Here is a 25,417-nt window from a genome sequence, read left to right on the forward strand (position 1 = left end):
GTTTGCAGTCTAACACCAGCTCTGGCAGGGTACACATTTCAAATCTGACATATTGTAATCACAAAAAGAAAATAAAATTATTTTTTCTATCTTTTGTTGTCTGGTCAATATTCAAATCTTGTTGGGCCCAGGCTCTGGTTGTCTTCTGATAACTTGCTTGCCAGGGTCTCCTTCTTTCTTCTTTCTCTGTGCTAACCATCCATCTGCCATCTCTGTCCTCCCCTTCCGTTTCCCTTCCCCCCCCGGAGGTCTGGCATCTTTCCTTTTTTTTTTGTCTCCATCCACAGAGTCATCTTTTCTCAACTACCCTTTCATCCAGCATATCTCCCTCCTTCCCCACCACCCCAGGGTCCACAATCTCTCCCTTTCTCTTCCCAACTACCCTCCTATCCAGTATCTCTATCCCCCCTCCACACCATCCCTTGTGTCCAACTTCTCTCCCTTTCTGTTCCTTCCCTCCCTAAATCCCATTGTCCATCATCTCTCTCCCTCCCCTCTATTTTTAGATCCATTATTTCTTCCCCCCATCAAAGTCCGGCATATGCATGTCTCCTTGAACCCCCTTCCCTCCCTCCCTCCCTCTGTGTACTTCTACACCAGGGTCTCCCTCTCCTGAAGGCCTGTGCCACCATCCCTGAAGGCCTGGCCCCCCTATGAAGGCCTGTATCCCACCCCTTGAAGGCCTGTTCCCCCTTAAAGGCCTGCATCCCATCCCTGAAGGCCTGCCTGTCCCCCCTGAAGGCCTGTCCCACCCCCCACTCCAAAGTACTGCTCACCCCCCCCCGGGAAGGCCTGCATGTTCCCCTCGCCTCCCACTGGTGTCCGACTTCCCCCCCTGACCTCCCCATACCTTTGAGGAGCAGTCTGCAGACAAGATCGTGGTGCAAGCGATCTTTGCACTGCTTTGGAGCTGTTTCCTCTGCCGCGGTCCCGCCCCTCCTCTGATGTCAGAGGCAGGATTGCAGCGGAGGAAACAGCTCTGAAGCAGTGCAAAGATCACTAGCACCGCAATCTTGTCTGCAGGCTGCTCCTCAAAAGTAAACAATGCGGGGAGGCTGGGGGAAGCCGAACACCAGGGGGGGAACCCGACGCTGGGGGGGAAGCCGGACAGCAGCACTTCCCGACTGACCCTCGCCCTCTAAAGCAGGTGCGGCAGTGGCCGGCCAGCAAGAGCAACGCTGCTGCTCCTGCTTTTGGGGGGCGAGGGGGGAGGGTCAGCCGAATCGGGAAGCCGATTTTTTTTTTTTTTTAAATAAATCGATTCGAATCGATTCACCCGAAGTAAATCGGTGAACCGTTCGAATCGGGCAGCACTAATGGATAGGAGATTCTACCTCTAAAGTACCTTCAGGAGACTTCCTTTCAAGGGGCAAATGTTCCGAAAGGGGCTGGACAATCTCATAGCAGTGACTTGGTCCACTCTACACACATTTTCCAAGTTCTACGGAGTTTATGTAGTGGCAGGGGGGAACTCCGCCTTTGGATCCTCAGTGATATGAAACAGCACAGTGATCCCACCCTAGATTTCTGGGACCACTTTTGTATGTCCACAAAATATACTCCTCTTTTTCCTTTTCAAAAATTTTTTACACTCATTTTAGATATGCAAGCTGAAAACGCCGCTGTTCAGTTAAATCACAGTAAAGGAGGAAAATGCCTCAGATCCTTGTATGCCTAAATATGAAACTGAAAAGGCATACTAAAAAGGGAAAGCACTTCATGGGCAAAAAACTGTCTATGTGAGGACTTCCTCCAATGCTATGCACATTATTCAAAAAACAAAAGAAGAATCACTTAGCTTTGTTCAGTGCTGTAAATGCTGTGAAATGCGTGCTGTTTCTGCTCATGAATTTCTGGTGAGATAAGCTACTTTTGTATGTCCCATACATATCCAGAATGATGCACCTATTGTACTAGAAAAAGAGATTAGGTTCTTATTTTGTAATATCTTTTCTAGTAGATAGGGATGTCATTCTGGAGCCCCGCCCTGTCAGTTATCTTCTGTGCCTGCTTACTGTTTTAATCAGAAAGTTTGAGTCTAAACTGAAATTTGGATGTCAGACTCTAAGGCTATGAAGAATCGTTTATTGCTATAACACACTGGGGTATTTAAGCTCTATAAATGTTTTTGTTTGGCTTGATTTGTTTTGCTATTTTGATTGTTTAGTGGCAATGTTTAACATGTTTATTATATTTTCAGTTGATATAGGAGCTGCACCCTACATATATCTCATTCTTTAGCACTCTCCAGACCAGTAGAGGTTAATCTTTACGAATGGGTATATATCCAATCATGACCAGCAGGTGGAGACTGAAAACAAAACTGTGGGACAGTATATAATATACTCCCTTCTCTATTTACATCAGTCTTCTTTCAGTCTCCAGCAGGTGTTGAGTGATCTGTACCCATCTCCCTTGGAAGGGCTGTTGGAATTTGTTTAGGGGGTTTCTAGTCCCTGTTTTTGGCCGGACAGAGCTTGGGCGGGCCCTGTTTGTGGGTCCGTCCGACCTCGGGGGTGTCAAACCCGGCGGGTCTCGAGCGGGGTCCCTCCCCCCACTTCCTCCACCTCCCCACATTTTTTTTAGAGGAGCCTCAGCAGTAAGCCTTGCCCCCTAAATCAAGCAAGGCATATTGGTTCGAGAGCCTGTGGAGTCTGTTCTGTTAAAAAACTTCAAGGCATAATTGAATTCACGACTGCCAAACTTTCTCAAATCGTGAATTCAATTATGCCTTGAAGTTTTTTGCTACTGGCCCTGAAGCAGTGGATCTATAAGCAAGTCTATGAAATGCTGGCCGCGTTGGCAGGCACAGGCACTACACAAGCTATATACAAGCTGAATGAATGATAAAATAACAACGGAAAATGTTTCCAAGATAAGTAACTAACTGACAACCGCTTTTTTAACCAAAGGAGTTATGCATTCTGAATAGCTAGTAATAAGTTTATTAAAATCTAAGTTGCACTGGATAAAATTTATATTAAAAAAAAAAAAAAGTTTAAATTTCAAAAAAATTAAGTTATAGGATTTGGGTTTTTGGCCTTTGACTGGAGCAAGGAGCTATAATACTACGTTGATTGTTCAGTCCATGATAGGACTACGTGTAGGCTCCGATTCTGAGGCCTTTCCTGAAGACTAATGAGATATATGTAGGGTGCAGCTCCTATATCAAGTGGTATATGATATTTATGGTAGTATAGTATTTCTTGACCACTTTGGGTGACAGCAGTTTAGGTTCTATTATATTTTCAGAACAGAGCTGTTGTGGTTCAGGGAGTTTTCCCCGTACCCTTCCTTCACATATGTTTCTATATTGGGCTGTTGTCTGCTTAGGCATCTGGGCCAATTAGAGCCTTAGGCCCCTCCCTGGTGCATCCCAGAATACACCGGGAAGGGCAAGGCCCGCCATTTCGGAGTGGTGGTCATACTGGCCGGAGGATGTAAGCATCTCTCCAGCTGGACTTTCATCTTAAATGTTACAGGGAGAGGGGTGCCGAGAGGGCTACCAGTTGGAGGGGGGCTGGGGGGGTCTACAGGTGGGGGGTGGCTCTGGAGGGGCGTGTCACTGGGTGGGGGGGAAGTTCTAGGGAGGTGGCAGCCCTAATACAGAATTAGGGCAAAATTCCCTAAAATAAAGTTCCCTATTTGGGAAACTGCCCACTGAGAAATATACTTGTAATATGTTATGTGTTTTGTTTTTATTTCCATCGCTACTCTACTGTGAGTTCTAAGCTATGAATATGTGAACCCATAAATACTACAGATAATGCATAAATAGATATTATACAGCAATTAAATTAAACTTTGCTCTCAGATTTTGATTGTGTTTTAACAGATTCCTGAACAGGATGAAAGCTACATGGAAGATAGCTTTTGTGTACAGGAAGAAGAGGAAGATAATGACTATCAGAGAAGAGAAGAGTCTAGTGAAGAAGAAATTCTTGTCAATTTTGACCTCCTTAATCAGGACAGTTTTATTGGTGGGAAAAAACAATATTGCACTCGCCGTCGGCTAAAGCAAACCAAGTCAACTCGATATGATGACATGCCAGCAAAGAGAAAGAAAGGATCTAGAATCATTGTTCTTCATGATTCCAGTGAAGAAGAAACTGATGTCATAGCTAAAACAGAAGATGCAGCCATGAATAGTTTTCAAACAATTTCTGACAGACCATGTGAAAAAGAGGCTTACTTTCAGAATTCTCTGTCTATCCATAGTAGAGCTCCTATTGTGAATAGAAAGGAGCCTATTCATATGGTGATGAAGGATAGGTACCAGGCTCAACATAATCTGAAACATTCAGTCTCAGAAATGCTAGACGTTAAACCAGAAAATAGAGCAAAAGTTGTCAATGCTAATATTAAAAAGTATAAAAAGATTCAATCTACATCAAAGGTATGTTTTACCTTAATGGAAATTAATCATATATACATTGGTAGTGCTGGCAGTAAAGAAAGTTATGATAAATCTAGTTGTTGAACTGCTGACATACAGGAACAGCAGTTTGTAAAATTAATGTTAACTGTATAACATACTCCCAAAGCATCTCAGCAGTTAAAATTGGTGGATCAGTGTTTTTAGGGTTTTAATTATATAGACCCGTATGCAATAATATATATTTGAAATCCAGACTTTTTTTTTTTTAAAGAAAGCACTGAATAAGTGCTGCTTTTTTACCTCTTGGCAAATAAGTCTCTGATTAGAGAATGACACGGGGAAAAAAATTTGGCCCTGTCAAAGCCCCATTCCCGCGACCACCTTCCCTGTGACTACTATCCCCGCAGCATCCATACAAGCCTCAGTACTGCAATATTTAGCTTATTCCTTCCTTATAAATAAAAGTTCTGGCTGCTGAACTAGAAAAAGAGATGTTCAGCTGTCAGGGCTTTGTTTATAAATTTTTATCAACACAACTAATATATTACTTTATCCTAAAGCAAAAAAAAGAAAAATAATTTTTTTTCTACCTTTGTTGTCTGGTTTCTGCTTTCCTCATCTTCTCATTCAATTCCTTCTATCCACTGTCTTCTCTCTGCATCTTCCATTTGCTCTGTTACTGTGCCTCTCCCTTCACCCCCCCCCATTGGTCTGGCACCCATCTTCTTCCCTCCGCTTCCCCCATAGTCTGGCATCTCTGTCTTTTTCCCTTTCAGCGTCTTCTCCCCACTCTTTGTTCTCCATTTCCCTTCAACGTCTTCTCCCCGCTCTGTCTTCCCCATTTCCCTTCAGCATCTGTTCCTTTCCTCTACCAGCCTTCCCTCTCGCCGCCGGATGTTGCGTCAGAGGAGAAGCTTCCACCCACAGATGCATGCGACTGCAAGCAGGCTCCGGCAGCATTGAACAAGTTACTAAAACTTAAAACGTGCCCCAAAGGTAAGGGAGAGGGAGGGAGATAGATACATTTGGGTGGGTAGGAAGGAGGGAGGGGGGCCACGCGCGATTGGTGACCGCGTGTGTTCCCTCCCTTAACTGCGGGGACAAGGCCATTCACCATTCCATGGGGCAGTGAATGGCCTTGTCCCCATACCCGCAGTGAGCACTCCCCCCACCACCATTTCGGCGGGGTAACAGTCACCGTGTCATTCTCTATCTCTGATAATTGTTATTTCTCAAATCCGTTATATAGCTTCTAAATTTTTTGTGTGTGCCAGATCATATACTTAACAAAAAACTATACATTTTTGTTCTCTGATGAAATAATTGAAAGGCTTATTTCCAAAACCTAAATCCATTGCAATATGGACTTAACAGGTCTTGGAAATAAGCCCTTCCCTTTTAATTGGTGAGTTATCTACTTAGATATATAGAGATAAAGAGTCAAGAAACAATTTGTAGGTGATAGATGACCCTTTTTTTATTAAACTAACTCAGTCCTCAGGACACACCATGCCAAAATAGATTTCAAGACTGGGGTTTCTGCAAAAGTAAATTTTTCACAAAGTGAACAACTAAAGGCTATACAGAGATAGGTTTTAGATCTCAACAGCAACCAAGATCTTTGGTTTCTGCCAAAACTGAACTGAAATTGTCCATTTGGTTTCAGCAGAAACTGAACTTGCCCCTAGCAGACCAAAAAGACAACTCCCGGATTCACCTGCAGGAGGCAGCGCCTCTCTCGAACTCCTCTTCCACCCTCCAAGTAGCTCCAACACCAGTGTAGATTTGTGCATTAATTCTAGAGCACCATTCTTTGATGTGCTCTTTACCCAGCTAATCAGATAAGGAAACATGCACTCCCAGTCTGCTTAGTGATGCTGGAACTACTGTAGTACTGTACATTTTGTAAAAACTCTGGGAGCTGACAAAACACTGGACATGGTACTGGTAATGGTGTCTCTCTACTTGAAATCTGACTTAAAAGTACCGTATTTTCACATAGATAACGCGCACCCGTGTAAAACGCGCACACGGGTATAGCGTGCGAAAAACACAACTTTATGTACAGAAATTTTTATATACCGCGCACACACGTATACCGCGCATGCTGCCCAACTCTCCTTTCGCCCGCCCCGACTCTCCTCTCCCCCTTGAAGTCCTGTCCCCACCCTGAAAACCTGATGCCCCCCCCCCGACGTTCGATTCACCACCCCCCCTCGCAGGACCGCTCGCACCCCCACCCCGAACGATCGCTCGCACGCGCTCCCACCCGCATCCACGATCGGAGCAAGAGGGAGCCCAAGCCCTTTTGCCCGGCCGACTCCCCAACTCCCCGACAATATCGGGCCAGGAGGGAGCCCAAACCCTCCTGGCCACGGCGACCCCCTACCCCCACCCCGCACTACATTACGGGCAGGAGGGATCCCAGGCCCTCCTGCCCTCGACGCAAACCCCCCTCCCTCCAACGACCGCCCCCCCCCAAGAACCTCCGACCGCCCCCCCAGCCGACCCGCGACCCCCCTGGCCGACCCCCACGACACCCCCACCCCCCTTCCCCGTACCTTTGGAAGTTGGCCGGACAGACGGGAGCCAAACCCGCCTGTCCGGCAGGCAGCCAACGACGGAATGAGGCCGGATTGGCCCATCCGTCCCAAAGCTCCGCCTACTGGTGGGGCCTAAGGCGCGTGGGCCAATCAGAATAGGCCCTGGAGCCTTAGGTCCCACCTGGGGGCGCGGCCTGAGGCACATGGTCGGGTTGGGCCCATGTGCCTCAGGCCGCGCCCCCAGGTGGGACCTAAGGCTCCAGGGCCTATTCTGATTGGCCCACGCGCCTTAGGCCCCACCAGTAGGCGGAGCTTTGGGACGGATGGGCCAATCCGGCCTCATTCTGTTCATTGGCTGCCTGCCGGACAGGCGGGTTTGGCTCCCGTCTGTCCGGCCAACTTCCAAAGGTACGGGGAAGGGGGGGTGGGGGTGTCGTGGGGGTCGGCCAGGGGGGTCGCGGGTCGGCTAGGGGGGCGGTCGGAGGTTCTTGGGGGGGGGCGGTCGTTGGAGGGAGGGGGGTTTGCGTCGAGGGCAGGAGGGCCTGGGATCCCTCCTGCCCGTAATGTAGTGCGGGGTGGGGGTAGGGGGTCGCCGTGGCCAGGAGGGTTTGGGCTCCCTCCTGGCCCGATATTGTCGGGGAGTTGGGGAGTCGGCCGGGCAAGAGGGCTTGGGCTCCCTCTTGCTCCGATCGTGGATGCGGGTGCGGGTGGGAGCGCGTGCGAGCGGTCGTTCGGGGTGGGGGTGCGAGCGGTCCTGATGGGGGGGGTGAATCGGGCGTCGGGCGGGGTGGGAACTATGTAGAAAAACTTTTGTATACCGCGCTCACGCGTATAACGCGCGAGGGGTATGCGCGGTAGGTAAAAACGCGTATAACGCGCGCGTTATATGTGTGAAAATACGGTACTTCCTCTGGCTGGGATGTATTTGGATATGAGTATAAGTATCCTTTGTCCAGAGAGCATAGCCACTCATTTTCCTAAATTATGGGGATTAAGGTGGCCAGGAAAACCATCCTGAACTTTTCCTTTGACAGATATTTATTCAGAGCAGTTTGGACTAGGATGGGATGAAATCTTCCTTTTTTTCTTGGGGACCAGTAAATAAGTGGAGTAAAATCTTTTCCTGTTTTGCCCTGGTGCAATGGGCTTGACTGCATTGGCCTGTAAAAGGAGAAAGAGTTCCTTTGCAAGTAGCTTCCAGTATGGAGAGATCAGTTTTGAAACTTTGGGAAATTTATTTTATTTACCGGATTTGGAGGGAGTATCTACCGATGGAGAGTGTACATTGCATGAAGAACCCACCAGTCTGATGTTACAAGAGGCCACCTTTCTTGGAAAGAATTCAGTCTCCCTCCCACCAGCAGGTCATTACATTACATTACATTAGTGATTTCTATTCCGCTTGTGCCTTGCGGTTCTAAGCGGATTACAAGTTAGAGGACTGGACATTTCCAGTAGCATTGCAGTACATGTAATCAAGAGTGTGTCCAGTTACAATTGTTAGTCTGGACTTTTCCAGGAGAAATTGATAGCAGGTAGTAGATAGTGATAGGTTGTTTAGACGAATAGAGATAATACTGTTCGGATTCAGGGTATTGCTTGGGGTGGTGATGGAGGTGGTCGTGAGAACATTTTCTAATACTTTTGTGAGGTTATGATGATGGGAAGTGTTTTTTGAAGAGATGAGTTTTGATTTCTTTTCGGAATACTTTAATGTCTGTAGATTTGGTCAGTAGATTGGTGATGGTAGTATCGATCTTTGCTGCCTGTGTCGCTAAAAGGCTGTCGTATAGTTTCTTTCGTCGTGTTCCTTTGAGAGGGGGGTGAGTGAATAGGCTCTGAGTTCTCCTTAGTCTGTGTGAGAGGTTACGGTGTAGTCTGTTATTTAGGTAGCTGGGGGCTGTTCCATGTATTACTTTGTATAGTAGACAATAGAATTTGAACTGGGATCTTGCTTTTATTGGTAGCCAGTGTGAGTCTAGGTATGCTTTGGTGATGTGGTCATATTTGCCGAGTGAGTAGATGATTCTGAGGGCTGTGTTCTGAACTGTCTGTAATTGTTTTATCATGTAGTTTGGGCATGATAGGTATAGGCTGTTACAGTAATCTACAATACTTAGTAATTAGTATTTCTGGTATGCTCTCCTGGAGCCACTCAAAAGCTCGTCTTGTTTTGACTGGGGAGATGGTTGGGACTTTTGAACCCTCTACTGCCATGGACAGGGAAGGGTGGGAGGGAGAAGGGCCCATACACCTTTGAAAGTAATAGAGTTTCCTTTGCCCAATGTCCAAATACCTCCTAGAAGAAGAGACAGCAGGAGAGTGCTGAGAGAACTTGATGATATCAGTTCTCCTCTTGATGATGTTGGTGACCTCTTCTACCTTATCTCCAAAAATATTATCACCTTGGCAGAGGATGTCCACCAGCTTCTCCTGAACTGCTGGTTCAAAATCTAAAGCACAAAACCAGCCATGTCTGTGCATCCCAGTCCCCCTGCCTTTCACCACTTCACCTCTTTGTGTAATGCTATTAGTGCTCACATTTGTTTGACAATTGGGCTACTCCTGAACAATGGACAATTTTATGATAAGAACAGTTCTGAGCTTGGAAGTTACCCACTTGTGTGCCTAACTCACTCCTACTTGTGAGTGGAAATAGCATTGTTGCTTACCTATAGCAGTTTTCTGTAGCCAGCAGGATTTATCAGGTATACTTTGACTCATGGATAATGTTAGGGTTACCATATGGCTCCAGAAAAAGGAGGGCTGCTTAAGACATCCAGGTTTTGCTTCCATTGAAAACAATGGCAGTAAGGAGGACAGATGAGACATCTGGGTTTTATTTCCATTGAAAGGAATAGAAGTAAAACCTGGATGTCTCAATCCATCCTCCTTTTTCTCGAGCTATATGGTAACCCTAGATTAGGTAGTATAGTTGCCATTTTTGCAACTTTGAACGTTAATAAATAGAAATAAAATAAAAAGAAGGAAAAATACTTTTTTATTTTGACTAATTTCATACATTTTCTTTATTTTAATTCAACAAGGTCTTTTATTTATAAAGAGCATTATAAAAAGAAGCAAAAGTTCTACAAAAAATAGCAAATCAGTAAGACAACAAAGGGAACTACAAAGCCTACAAGACAAAGCAAGTAACACTCCACGCAAGCAAAATACAGAACAAAAAAACCCTGACTTTTTCAAGTTCTTCCAATAAATAATCCACTCCCATACCAGCCCAGCCCAAGTAGTAAACAAAAAAGTACCCCATGATGGAAGGTTATAAACCATCATGTATGCGGAATACAAACATATCAAGAGCCCAAAGAAGCAAGAGGGACCCACAATATTTCTCACTTTCTAAGGGCTTTCAAGCACAGAGCCTGCTTCTTCCAGAACTGTGTTAAAGATAGCCAAGCAGCAATAAGGCATTGTTTAATTCTAACTTCTTTGCAATGGTAAATCCTGCTGTCAACCGTTTAGTTTTAGATGGTATTTAAAATATTTTTAAATAAATAAATAAATAAGTACCATTTAAAGTAAAAAAATGAGCTAACTGTGTCTGAGTGGGCATGGACAAGGAGGTACATGTTAGATCATTCATTTTTTTCTGGGCTCTGACTTATCATTCAGTACTCACAGATTAAAACTCAGAATTTTGTTTGTTTGTTTTGCATTTATTTTGATGCAAAATTGAGCTAAAAATGCCAGGCATTTCAGAAAGGAACCTTTAAAGCAGGGCTGCCCAATTCCGGTCCTTGAGATCTACTGGTTAGCCAGGTTTTCAGGATATCCACAATGAATATGCACGAGAGAGATTTGCATACCAAGAAGGCAGTGCAGGCAAATCTCTCTGATGCATATTCATCGTGGATATCCTGAAAACCTGGCTAACCAGTAGATCTCAAGGACCGGACTTGGGCAGCCCTGCTTTAAAGCTGCTCTTTATCAGTTCAGTGACTTTTTATTCACAGGCAGATGCCACTTTGTTTGAATTATTTTGCTGGATTATGTTTGATTTAAAGAAAAAAAAAATACAGTAATCTGAGAATTATAATATAGTTTTGTAGTGGAAGGCCTCATGTTAGGAGCAAGATTTTAAAGATTGTATATTGTGTGATATAGTGAAAGTATTAAACTTTGTTTTTCAAATTCCCACGCAGATGGAAGATTGTGCAAGGAACCTTTCTGCGGACTCTTCTGCATGCTTTTCTAACTTGAGTGAGCAAACCTTTGTTCAGACAGGTTCAAAGGTTTGTCTTAAAGAGAAACAACTCCCACTCTGCATCCTAGTTAATACCCGAGAGGTTTCTTCTGGGCCTGAAGTAATTTCCTTGCTGAAGACAAAACATGCAGTTAAGGTGGAGGTCTGTTCGCTTGGAGATTGTGATTATATTGTGAGCAATCGGCTGGCAGTGGAAAGACGATCACAGTTGGAATTTGCAAATAGCACAAACAGAAATAAACTTACTGAGCGGATTCAGCATTTGCAAAGCATGTTTGAAAGGATTTGTGTGGTAGTGGAAAAGGACAAAGTTAAAGCAGGTTGGTATTTGGTAATGTGACTTACATTTGCTATAGTAACCAGCACTTTAAAGTTTCCTGGAATGACAAAGCTCCATTAGTGTTTTAAAAACCTAATGGGAACATGGAAAAGCAGGAATTATTTCTGATTAATCTTAGCCCTTACCAACATTTAAAAAGAAAATCAAATGTCATTTAACTGTTATTAGTGAATGTGTGAAAATTGCCTATATGTGAATGTGTGAAAATTGCTTATATTGAGATCCAAAGAAGAGGGCATGCAACTTAGGTACACACTGCAAGGAAAGTGCTTGGAATCCTGCTAGACTTCACACTTTCTTACGAACCTCAAATTTCCAACCTTTGGGAAAAAAAAACAACTTTCTATAGTTTAAAGCAACTGAGACTGATCAAACCTTACAACAATCACTTTACAATACTGGTCCAAATGCTAGTCCTTACACAACTAGACTATTGCAATTCACTATGCTGGCATAACCTCCTCTCAAATGTACAAGCTCCAAATGATTCAGAGCACTACAATACAGATTAATCTTCAGCTCAAAAAAACATGGCCCAATCTCTGCTTGCTATAGCACACTTCACTGGCTGCCCATAAACACTCAAATTTTAATTCAAAACTTTTCTACATTGTGCACTGCACACTTAACACTGAATCACCAGAACAGATAATCCACCTGTTCTCCATCTCCTTCTTCACATCACCCCGAATCAACAACACTCGCCAGCCAGCCAAACAAATATTCATCACCCTCTTCACTTATGCAGCCACATGAACCTGGAATGACCTTCCAACATCTTTAAGAACAGAGTCAAACTACCTCACCTTCAGGAAAAGACTGACAACTTTTTAAATTCTTTTCAACTCGGCAGCTCTACCTACCCTCCAAGCCAAGAATTGTGGAATGTCAAAGCGATGGAAGTAAGGAGGACTGATGAGACATCTGGGTTTTACTTCCATTGAAAGGAATAGAAGTAAAACCTGGATGCCTCAATCCATCCTCCTTTTTCTGGAGCTATATGATAACCCTAGATAAGGTAGTATAGTTGCCATTTTTGCAACTTGGAACATTAAGAAATAGAAATAAAATGAAGGAATAGAAGTAAAACCCGTCCTCCTCATTTGTTCTGTTTCGCATGCTCCTTAATTCAGTTGTGTACCCGTAATTATCTCCTCCCTGTAACTGTGTGTATAACCACCTTCTATGATTGTAACTCCTCATCCCTTGGCCCTCTTAATGGTGAATCTGTCCTACACCTACTGGATAGCCACCTGCAACGATGTAACCTTCCTCATTAATAGGATGTAACTCTATTTTCCCATACTACTGCATGGGCCTCTTAGCTTATAAATTGCCTTGAACCTGTACTTGATAAATGTGATTCTGAAATTCTGATTAGATTAGATAAGAATACAAACATATTCAGCAGTGAATGGCAACACACACTGGCCATTATTATATTGTTATATTTGAGGACCTTTTTTTTATTATTAAGCTGTGTAGTGACTTGATGAATTGTGGATCTAAAAAGAAATCGGTTTTGTTCTAGTTCGGAAAGGTCCTCCAGCATCATCCCCATGATTGCTTTCAGTGTGTCCAGCCATCTGATTGCAGGTCGCCCTCTTCGCCTGGTTCCTTCGATCTTCCCAAACATGATGTCCCAAACATAATTGTTAGTGCACCCTAATTGCTATGTTAAACGGCCAACATGAAAATTGCCATTTTGGGGTGGGGGATGGGAAGTGGGAAGAGCAGTTAATACAGTGGTTGTTACTGCACATTAGTTGCTAATATGTTGCCAACTGCTTTTCTTGTTACCTATTATGTTAACATGCAATAGCAAATTTTGCTCTGCATTAATAGCAGTGCAACACCCTCCCAAAAATATTTGGAATACCCTAACAGTTACCTCGGATGTTTGTCACCTAAACTTCCTTAACTTTTGTGTTAGCACATATTAGGTGAAAAACCTTAGTGCACTTTAGTACATAGACCTTATAGTGCTTTACTCGAATGAAGCAAATCTGTTCACATGCTAGAGGCTGACCGAATTTCGGTGCTGAAACTGGCTCCAAATCCTGTTTCAGCCAAAAGGCAACAGTCATGGTTTTGGTCAAAACTGTGTATTTTCAGTGGAAGCTGAAAATGTGTTCTTTGTTTATATTTACTCCCTCCCCTTCCCCTCCAAAAAGGAGTTATCTGCTTCCCTCAGGCCTATCTTAACAATTCCTGGCATTATAGGTAGGGTTACTCGGGAACGAAAATCTGGACCCATGGCCCTGCACCCAGGCCCGCCCCGTCATGCCCTGTTCCGCCCCCCAGCACCGCCCATTCAACCTGGTCACTTGTTGGGAGGGCATCTGTGCATGTGCTTGTGTAACGCGATAATGTCGCATGCTCGCACGTGATGTCACCATGTTGCATCCGCCCATGTGCAGATGCCGTCCCAACGTCGCTGCTAGCTGGAAGCTTTTCTAAACCCGGACAAAGTGCCGGGTTTTGAAAAGCCATCCGGATCCCCGACATGTCCTCGAAAAGGAGTACATGTCTGGGGAAATGTCTGGTAACCCTAATTAGAGGGGTATATTCAGGGCAAGAGTAATGCGATAGTTATATATGGTAAATAGTGCTCCAAATCAATGTGTTTGATAAAAAAAAGTTTAGCAGGAATTTAAATCCATAAATTTGGGATAAGTTCTTTAAGAATTAGCCTCTTTGTGGAGATATCAGCTGTCACTTCAAATGTGGTGTAAAGTCAGCTATTGTAAAAGCACTGGGGCTTTTAGTTTCAGTTTTCATTATCTGAGGTCCATGTGTGCAGAGGTTCATTTTGCTTAGAGATGGTCTTTCATTATTTAAATTATTATGTTATGGTCTTGGATGATATTAAAGAATTTCCAGGCTCTGTTAGGTATGATGAAGATAAAGCGTTTCAAGCAAACTTGTGGCATGCAGAAGCTAGATTTGGAACTTGCAGTGATTGTTTTCAAGCACAAATACTGGTCAGGTTTATAGTGTTAGTAGGGAAATGATATTACAATAAACTTAATAATAATAACTTTATTCTTATATACCGCCAACAATCTTGCGACTTCTAGGCGGTTTACAATGAAGAGAAACTGTACAGACAGCGAATTACAGAGTATAGCATTGAACATCTAGTGATAGTAACAGGAGAGTTACAGGGCTGTGTATTACATGGTTTCACAATGAGTAGCATTATACAGTCGACGATATTCAGAGTATAAGTAGGAGAAGAGAAAGGAGATTTCGCTTTGAGTTACAAAGGTGCAAGGCTGCGAAGGTGAAAAAGATAACATAAGATGTTGATGAGAAGTAAGTTGTTAAGTTGGTACATTTGAACGAAGGACGGGCACCAGTGGGAAAAACTGGTAACAATTAAAGATAGAAATTTTGGCAGAAGAGGGTAGACGGACTCCTTGGGATGGGATGAGGCTCCGATTTTAGGGGAGAAGTCTGGTTAGGTTATAAATTTCTTAAACAATGTGGTTTTTAGTTCTTTCCTAAAGATACTAAAGTTCACTCATTGGTCATCTCTCATCTTGATTACTGTAATTCTTTATCTAATGAAATCCCCCAAAAAGAATTACAGTGCCTACCGCTCATCCAAAATACGGCAATCAAACTTATTCATAAGATAGGGAAATATGATCATGTTACTCCTCTTTTGAAAGAAGCCCACTGGCTACCTGTCACACACCGTATCACTTATAAAACGCTAATGCTAGTCATTAAAATTAAACTCTCGCGCCTTCCACCTTTTCTGGATAAACTCATTTATCCCTCTCTGCCCTTCCCGGACTCTCAGATCAGCAGATCAGAACTTATTGTTTGTCCCCTCCATCAAAGAATTTTATTATTCCAAGAAAACTAACTTCTCTGTAGTTGCTCCAACTTTATGGAATGCCTTGCCATCTCAACTCCGCTATGAAACTCTTCTTGACAAATTCAAGACTAAACTAAAAACATTCTTATTTCAAGATGCATTCCACAGCTTCTAAACTTTTCATTCATAACAGTTTACCAACCGCTTTTAAGAAGCGACCCCATCCCTAATGTTACATCCCCACCCCCTCCCTTTTTTTTATAACTCATATTCCTTTTTTTTTTTAAACAATGTAATTATCAATCTCCCTTTCCCTTTTACCCCCACGTTCATGTTTGTCTATGTAAAATATATTTTAATGTCACTCTCCCCCCCTTCTATAAGTATTATTTTAATCTTTTATTTTATTTTAGCACTGTAAACTAGCTAGATACTTGTCGATGGTCGGTATATTAAAAATAATAAAACTTGAAACTTTTTCAGAGAATATAGTCCTCATATTCAGTAACTTCAATGTGCTTTTTTATCCTGTATTGTGCATCAGGCTACCTTAATGTCTACAGTGTAAGCCAGCATCTGGACTCCTTTACCATATTTTAGTAAAAATCTGCATCTTACTAGTCCTTAATCAGTTTTATAACTAAATACAAAATGGGAAACACTTTTTCTCGTTACTTGTGCACAATCTGGATAACATAAAAAGCTGGTAATCATTTTTTTTTTTTTCACGTTCTCACAAAGTTTCTGTCTTAGATGATATTTAACTATATTAACTTGAGAATCTAAACATGCTAGACTTGTTAAGAAGTCCTTGTTTAAATGGCTCTCCCAATTGTCAGCCTCTGTTACAGTTCCTAGGATTGGAGGGTAATAGTCTCCTCTGAGTTTATTTATTCAATTTTCTATACCGTTCTCCCAAGGGAGCTCAGAACGGTTTACATGAATTTATTCAAGTGTTTGACCCAGCAGGTTCATAATCTACCTAATGTACCTGGGGCAATGGAGGGATTAAGTGACTTGCCCAGGGTCACACGGAGCAGTGTGGGTTTGAACCCACAAGCTCAGGGTGCTGAGGCTGTAGCTTTAACCACTGTGCCACACTCTCCCTAACTACAAGTTGTGGGAATCCAGTGTTCTTCATTGGTTCACATTCACACAACCAAACTTTAGTTTTCAGTTTTGGTTTCAGCTTTCGCTGAAACCAGGAGATAAATTTTGGCAGCTGTTTTGGTTTAGCTGCTAGTGATTAGTTTCAATAGCATGTTCTCTTAGGCTTCTGTGACTGGGGCTTCATGATTGTTGCAATTTTCCAGGTCTCTCCACATTTGGGTAGGTAGAAACAACGTTTCAGACATCATCCTATGACTTTCTTCAGGATGTGCTGTGAGATTCTGCATTTATCTTTATGTATAGTGGGTCTTCAAATCTGATTGGCTAGGGCTTGATATGATTAAAGCAGGAAGGATCCATTGGTCACAAATTTCAATTTTGGTAAGAAAAACAAATTTGAATTTTGGTGAAGTCTATCGCAACTATAAATTCTGACTTCTGTTCTTCCAAAATTTAGTTGTGACCAACAGACTTTTCTGCCTCAATCACATTAAGCTCCAGCCAATCAGGTTTGAGGACCCACCATACCGTATATAAAGATAAATTGCAGATCTCGCAGCATACCCTGAAGAAAGCCACAGGATGAAATATCACTTCTACCTATCCAAACACAGTGAAACCTGGACAATTCCAACAATCAGTTTCGGTAGCAGTTTCAGTTAAAACAAAAAAACAAACAGTTTTGGTCGACCTATATCATATGCTTAGTGGTAAAATAGATTGTTATTTATAGGGTTTTTGTCTGTTGTAATCCTAACTTCAAGTCTATTTGTGAGAGCTTTACTTACTTGATCGTTTTGAAACCAGTGATTTGGATATAAGCTGATGATTCTTTAATAAGTATTTTTACTTGATAATGAATAAATGAAACATAGAAACATAGAACATGACGGCAGAAAAGGGCCACGGCCCATCTAGTCTGCCCACACTAATGGCCCACCCCCTAATTACCTCCATGAAGAGATCCCACATATCAATCCCATCTTTTCTTAAAATCTGGCACGCTGCTGGCCTCAATTACCTGTTGTGGAAGATTATTCCAGCGATCAACCACCCTTTCGGTGAATAAATATTTTCTGGTGTCGCCATGAAATTTCCCACCCCTGATTTTCAACAGATGCCCTCTTGTTGCCGTGGGTCCTTTAAGGAAAAAGAGATCCTCTTCCATCTCGATACAGCCCGTGACATATTTGAACGTCTCGATCATGTCTCCCCTCTCTCTGCGTTCCTCGAGTGACTACAGCTACAACTTACCCAGTCGTTCCTCATACGGGAGATCCTTGAGACCTGAGACAATCCTGGTGGCCATTCGCTGAAATGACTCAACTCTCCACACATCTTTTTGATAATGCGGCCTCCAGAATTGTACACAGTATTCCAGATGGGGTCTCACTACGGATCTGTACAACGGCATTATGACCTTGGGCTTACGGCTGATGAAACTTCTACAGATACAGCCCATGATTTGTCTAGCCCTGGATGAAGCTTTCTCCACTTGATTGGCAGTCTTCATGTCTTCGCTAATGATCATCCCCAAGTCACGTTCTGCTACAGTCCTTGCTAGGATCTCACCATTTAGGGTGTAAGTCCTGCATGGATTTTTGCCGCCAAGGTGCATGACCTTGCATTTTTTGGCATTGAAACTTAGTTGCCAAGTCTTTGACCAATGCTCCAGCAGGAGTAGGTCCTGCGTCATACTGTCAGGCATTGAGCTTTTGTCGGGCACTGTGCTTTCATCTGTTGTGCGGTTGCCTACTATGTTGCATAGTTTGGCGTCATCGGCGAATAATGTAATTTTACCTCGAAGCCCCTCAGCCAAGTCTCTTATGAAGATGTTAAATAGGATCAGGCCCAAGACCGAGCCCTGCGGCACTCCGCTGATCACCTCCGTCGTATCAGAGAAGGTACCGTTTACCACTACCCTCTGAAGTCTACCTCTAATGGATATATAATGTCTGTTATTTTTATGTATGTACCAACTGTTAAAATAAATAAGTTATGTTAAGTAAAAATTAGTGAAAGATTCATCAACAATCAGCCTTTGTCATGTTGTTGATACCTACATTACTGGCTAAAAGTAAAGAAAATATGAAAGATCTGCTTATCAAGATCAAAGAACATAGGGCTGCTTTTACTAAGGTGCGCTAGCGTTTTTAGCGCACGCACAAAATTACCACGCGCTAAACCGTGCGGTATGCTTCTAGAATAACACCAGCTCAATGCTGGCGTAAGGTATAGCACGCGGGGCAATTCCGCATGTTAAGGTCCTAACACACCTTAGTAAAAGGAGCCCATAGTCTTAAAAGGAGTAATTTTATAACTGAGCACCTAATGGGGGCACTAATGCCAGCCATGGAGCTGGCGTATGTGCCTAAATTCTGGCAATGTGTATGCAGCTCAAATGTGCATCATTGCACTGTCCAGACTATGCCTATATTTATGCCTACTTGTAAAATACGTGCTATGTAAGATGTGTGTATTTATAAGATAGCACTTAGGAAACATTTTGCCATTTATAGACAGCATAGCTATTGCTAGCAGTCAGCATTTTCAGTTGGCATAACTAATGTCAGCAAAGGCCTATGGGAAATTATATTCAAGTTTTATTTTGTGATGTCTGTTTTATGTATGTTCCATTGCTGTAAACCTTTTAGTTTTTAGACGGTATATAAATATGATAAATAATCAATTGGTATTGGAGGAGATCAAACCTAAGCTTTCTTTGGAAGCTGAAATGGCAAAACTATGATTTTTGTTCTTCAGACACATCATACAAAAAGAGAATCTTGCTTGGCAAGATTCAAGGTTAGCACAAATGAGGAAGACCACTTTCTATGATTAGCTGCCTAACTGAACACAATTCAGGACAATTATTTTACAGTCACCATGAACAAACATTGACTCTGGCGCTTAATGACAGCAGCAGCAATCATAAGTTAATTAGTTTGATATGAGATCAGGAGATAGAGTCAGTGTCTACTTAGTCTTAGATAAATATGACTAGATTTCAGAACATTTTTTCATTTTCTGTTTGGTAAAAGTAATATTTCTAGAGGGGAAGGACATTTTTGATTTTCAAAATATAAAATATGATTTTCCTTCTCTTAATGCAGGAGATACCTCGAGGATATTTCATAGAACCAAGTATTACGATAGCATGTTGTCATCCATGATCAGTGCTGGAATCCGAATACTCTTTAGCTCTGGTCAAGAGGATACTGCAAGTTTGCTGAAAGAACTAGCGCTCACAGAACACAGGAAGAATGCTGGCATCCTTGTACCTACTGAGGTGACAGGACACAAAAGAGAAGTCCTGCAGTTTTACCTTAGTATTCCTCATGTGAGCTATGTGACGGCATTAACCCTGTGCCACCACTTTGATTCTATAAAACAGATGACAAACAGGTTAGAATAACTTTAAAACTGAATAAAATAGTTCATCACATCCTTTCTGAAAAATGCCATACAATTTATTAACGATATATTCTTTGAAAGCTGTAATGTTATAAGGATAAAAGTTATAGGCTGCTTCTAATGATTTGAATTATAGTGAAGCTTAAGATCAGATTTTACACAAGTTTTGTTGTCAGCTCAGAACAAGATTGCATTGTGTACTCTGTATCCTACAGTAAGGCCCAGATTTACTAAGGCCACGGATTGGATCCGATCAGTGAGCGATCCAATCTGTGATCGGAGGGGGGGGGGGCTGATTCACAAATCGGATGGGAATCACACCCCCAACCGCCCGCCTGGATCGCTCTACAGTGATCCTGACACATGCGCAGACCATCTAGATCAGGGATCTCAAAGTCCCTCCTTGAGGGCCGCAATCCATTCGGGTTTTCAGGATTTCCCCAATGACTATGCATTGAAAGCAGTGCATGCACATAGATCTCATGCATATTCACTGGGGAAATCCTGAAAACCTGAATGGATTGCGGCCCTCAAGTAGGGACTTTGAGACCCCTGATCTAGATGGTCCTCTGTGCCTGGTAGAGCAGGCGAGTCGGGGCACAGAGCAGAGCAGCAGAAGGCAGGGCAGTCAGAAAGACCTGAGCGACTGGTCCTCAGCAGTTGCTTAGTTTTGGATTGGTCAGCCCAGTCCGTGTCCCTCATTTTTTTAAGTGAATCACTGCCTGCCTACATTTGAATGCCGTTCCCTCTCATTTGCATGCGCGGATCGGAGGATGATTGGGATAGAGGATAGTGAATCGGGTTGGAGGGAAATCGGGTTGCAAAGGGGTCGCTAAGTGGTCAGAACTTGATCAGTGGGCTTAGTGAATCCAGCCCTATGTTCCTAAATTCATTGTACTGTTCTCCAACATATGAGCAGAATCAATGAACAGCATATTATACAGTATATACTTAACACATAAAGGACCCTTGTATTAAAGCCTATCATGTGCTAAATGCTAAGAAGCCCATAGGTATAAAATGGACAACTTGGTATTTAGCATGTGCTAAGCTTTTATAAAAGTGTTTAAGTTTACAGAGGACTTCATTAATGAACTGCCATTTAATGTAATTTATTTTCATTACAAAATATTTTAAAAAGAAAAATTTAATGATGCTGAAATTCTGTAATTGATCATTGTTGAGAAAACTCTTCTCTTATTTTGTATTGTGGGTTTTTTTCAGTTTAAAGAAATTTGTCCACCATTAATGCTTAAAATGCTGATTTCTAGACTAAGGGGCTCATAATCGAAAGAGGAAAAATGTCCAAAAACTGGCCTAAGTCGGCACTTGGATGAACATTGTCAAAATACATCCAAGTGCCGATAATAAAAACAGGTTTTGGATGTATTTCTAAATGACCTAGGCCTTCATAGTGCCGCTGAATGACAATCGCTAAATGGGGCATTTCAAGAGGAGTGTTGAGGGCAGGAGTTGGGCGGGCCGTGGGCCGGCTTAGACTTATTCGTACTGCATGTATAACTGAAAGTTATACAGCACAGGATCGACGGAACTTGGACGTTGTGACTTAGACCATTTAAAACATGGTCTAAGTCATAAAAACCCACCTAAAGTGACCAAATAAGCACTGCACACACATAATTCAGACCCCCCACACACTACCCCAGTGATCACCGACCCCCCCCCCCCTATAAAAATATTAATCACAACTTGAAAATTGTGCCTCCAGAACATCATCACCTGGTAGCCTGGCATAGGAAAGCCTAGTCGTGCTGCACAGAGGCGTCTTAAACCGTCTTAGGGGTGGGTTAGGGACCCATAGAGAGGTGGACCCATGCCCATAAGCCCCTGTAATCATTGCATTGATATTGAAACATGTGCACTCCCCTATACACCCCAAAACCCTTTTTTACTAGCATATAAGTGACTCCTGCAGCCATAAGGGCCATTGGGGTGGTAGATAAGTGGATCTAGGGGATTCTGGAGGTAGTTTGGGGGGGATCACCATGCCCTATAAGGGAGCTGTAGTGAGATGAAGACATGGCACCCTTTTTGTGAAGTTCACAGTAGTGCCCTGTAAGGTACCAACTATTTAGGTGCCATGTCTGGGTGTTCACTCCATCACTTGCAGACCCCTCCTACGTTCAACAGGGCTTGTTCTAGGCGTTTTTGACTTGGACTTAAAGTTGGACAAAAATGTGGTATAAAGATGGACGATTTAGCTGCTTGGACGATCAGCAGGACGTATAGTTAGATGATTTTCGAAACGAAAATAATTTGGATGTATTTTTCGAAAATGTGTCCTAAGCTATTTTTTACTTTGGACAACTTGCGACTTGGATGAAAACGGACTTAGACGTTCCTTTCGATTATGCCCCGCCACACCTTTTAGAAGAAGCTTGTATCACAAAGGTGCTTCCCTTTTTTCCAGCCTTCAAAAGTAATCTAGCTATGCAACTTACTACTAGTCATGCAGTATATTATAACAAGAGAGGGGAAAAATTAGAATGTTTCTTCCCTACCTTAACATAAGAACATAAGAATTGCTGCTGTTGGGTCAGACCGGTGGTCCATCGTGCCCAGCAGTCCGCTTCCAAGGTGGCCCTTAGGTCAAAGACCAGTGCCATAACTGAGTCTAGCCTTACCTGCGTACGTTCTGGTTCAGCAGGAACTTGTCTAACTTTGTCTTGAATCACTAGAGGGTGTTTCTCCTATAACAGCCTCCGGAAGAGCATTCCAGTTTTCTACCACTCTCTGGGTGAAGAACTTCCTTACATTACTTTGGTTACTGTTAGCTAGTCTCTGTTATGTTCTTTCCCATGCAATGGTCTTGGGTCAGATATTTTTTTTTTTGGGGGGGTATAATTGGGTGATTCATAAAATTGAATAAATAAGATACAGCTTTCTACAGTGTTGTGCTGGAGCTGGCTTGTTAGAATCGTTTTAAGTTTTTAAAAATTTTTGGAGCTAGTTAAAGTAGCCATGGGAAGAGGGGGACTTTGGGGCCTGGCCCCCCTGCACTCTAATTTAGGCTTGGACTCCCTCTTGAACTCCCTGCTGCTTGTTTCTGGCTCTGAGCCACAGACCAGGACTTCTTGCGCATGCTCTGACGATGTGGGACAAGTCCTGGCATGCTGCTCAGAGCCAAAATCAAGCAGCCAGGGAATGGAGGCAGCCAGGGCTCAGCATCCATGCCAACAAAGGTAAAAGGGAATTCTGGAGAGAGTCCAAGCCTTTTTTTTGGGGGGGGGGAGGGGGGGGGTTAGAAAGCGGTTTTCATAAAGGTACTTCAAGCATTTTCCCTATCTGTCCTGGTTAGAGGTCTGCACGTGAACGGGGATTGCGGGAATCCCCCCTAACCCATGGGACTCCCACAGGGACCCCCCCTCTGGCCCACAGGACTCCCTTGGGGACCCCCCTCTAGCCAACGGGACTCCCAAGGGGATGGAAGGCTTTCGAAGCAGGGTTCATCCATATAATATAATGGACACGTCAGCCTTAGTAAAAGAGGGGGTTTATAAGTTAATTACCTGAACAAAAAAAGGGTTCCACCAAAGAGATTCCACAAGGAAAACAGCAGCATAAACACAAAAGAAAATGTGGAATTGATGATCTTGTCAAAAGTAATTGCTGCTTTTTATGGGGATGGGCGGGGATGGAGATAATTCCTGGCGGGGATGGGTGGGGACAGAGAGGATTCTGACGGGGATGGAGAGGATCCTGGTGGGCTCACAATCTGTGTAATGTACCTGCAGTGCCCAGGGTCACAAGGAGCAGTGCAGGGTTTGAACCTACAACCTCAGGGTGCTGAGGCTGTAGCTCTAACCACTACACCACTCTCATCTGTGCGTGGAGAGAGATACCTTTGTTAAACATTTACCAGCACACCACTATATTCCTAGTACCTTAAGGTTTTAAATTTTGAATAAATATTTAGTTCGAGCAGCTCAAAAACAGAAGCCTGAGATGCTCATTTAGAAAAATACTGTAGTTGGTTGAAGTAAGACAATTTGCTGTTGCTATGAATCTTACAGAAAAACTGTTAATTGGCCCCATTGTGATTTTGTTTTACAGTTCTGTGAATGAGATATCCACTCGTGCGCAAGTCAGTCACAAGAAAGCAGAGGAAATCTACAGCTATGTGCATTATGTTCTTGAATCACAGATATTAGCAGGAAGTGTTAACATTAAAGAGAAGCAAGACAGGTAGCAGCAGTTCACAGGAGAAGCAAAGACCTACAATGACAAACTGCCTTATTTTTTAAAATAAAAAAGAGTTGACACATGCACTTTATGTAAAAATATAAATTGTATTTGTAACATATGTAAATAAATCCCTGTACAAAGATATTTTTATTAGCATCTTTAAGAAATTATGTTGAAATTATTTCTGTATTAATACTACCTTTTATTGAAATGATTGAGACCATACTCAGTTTGGAGATTTTCTAGGTAACAGAACATATTAAGTCAACCAACTTTAGTATAATAGAAGTTTTTTCTAGATAGTGGCCACCATTATTTTCTATTTGAAGGAGTTTCCAGATAATCTTTGGATAAAATTTGTACTACTTTTCTATATTTAATATTAATGTTGGCTTTAGGCAAAAATATAAAGTTTCTAGAAGTGTTTTTGGAATACAACATGGCTTTTCAGCCCCTCCACTTTATGAAATTTGCAACAGTTTCAATGTAGCTTTGAATGACTATCAAAATATACAAGAGAATTACTGGTTTATCCATTCATTGTACTGTTATGCTTTTTCTAATAGCTATTCTGCATGTAATAAAATTGATCTCCTTAGGGACTTGGTGGAAGAAAAGCAGCTGTGGCTAAAAGGTATAACAGACATCTGGTTTCCAACTTGCAGAAGGTCTATAACAAAGTTCCTGTCGTTTGCAAACTTCTATTTTTGTTTCTTTAGGCTTGTTAATTGAATTTGGATGGGGAGGGGAAGAGATCCTGAAAGTTGAAAAGGTTGAATAGTTAATAGGTTTAGTTTAGTTTAATAGGATCTGAATTGACCAGGCTTTACAGTTAAAACTAATCACGTCTGGCTTGATAGTAAAACTTAATATACTAGTGATTTGCAGACCACCAGGGGATTTGGAGTACTGTGGTACTTGATCAGTCAAAGTTTGCTGCCTTTCTTACTGTCCTTGAGCGTACATCAATAAAGGGAGCTTCCATATATGAAGACATCAGTTAGATGCAATTATATCTTGTAATAGATTCCTGTATCTCCTTCAGTTGATCTGGTCTAATCGTGTACTTCTAGAATTTGAGTTTAGTTAGCTTAATCTAGGCAATCCTAAGACAGAAATTATATTTGTTCTTATCCCACTCCCTTGGACATACCTAGCCAGTCAGGTTTTCATAATATTCATGACTATGCATTAGATGTATTTACATGCACCATCTCTATGGTGTGCAGATTTTATTTTATACATAGTCATTGTGGATATCCTGAAAACCTGACTGACTAGGTGTGTCCTAAGGACTGGATTGTACATCATTGGCTTTAGGCGTAAGAGATCTGAAGTGCACTTTCAGGAGAGAGGGAGGGGGTGTCTTAAG

At 42.6% G+C, this 25,417-nt stretch overlaps 1 protein-coding gene across 3 annotated transcripts in view; it reads left to right on the plus strand.

The window, feature by feature from the left end:
• The window catches only part of FANCM (FA complementation group M), a 137,024-nt gene extending 112,823 nt beyond the window's left edge, over positions 1 to 24,201 (plus strand). For all 3 annotated transcript variants that reach the window (XM_033951616.1, XM_033951615.1, XM_033951618.1), the window contains 4 exons: positions 3,836 to 4,396; positions 11,085 to 11,466; positions 19,539 to 19,830; positions 23,914 to 24,201. In XM_033951616.1, the coding sequence (XP_033807507.1) occupies positions 3,836 to 4,396; positions 11,085 to 11,466; positions 19,539 to 19,830; positions 23,914 to 24,049 (1,371 nt within the window). In that variant the 3' untranslated portion in view covers positions 24,050 to 24,201. The remainder of the gene's footprint in view (positions 1 to 3,835; positions 4,397 to 11,084; positions 11,467 to 19,538; positions 19,831 to 23,913) is intronic.
• The last annotated feature ends 1,216 nt before the right edge of the window (positions 24,202 to 25,417 follow it).

This window comes from Geotrypetes seraphini, chromosome 7 (genome assembly GCF_902459505.1).
Source record: "Geotrypetes seraphini chromosome 7, aGeoSer1.1, whole genome shotgun sequence".
NCBI classification, from domain to species: Eukaryota; Metazoa; Chordata; class Amphibia; order Gymnophiona; family Dermophiidae; genus Geotrypetes; species Geotrypetes seraphini.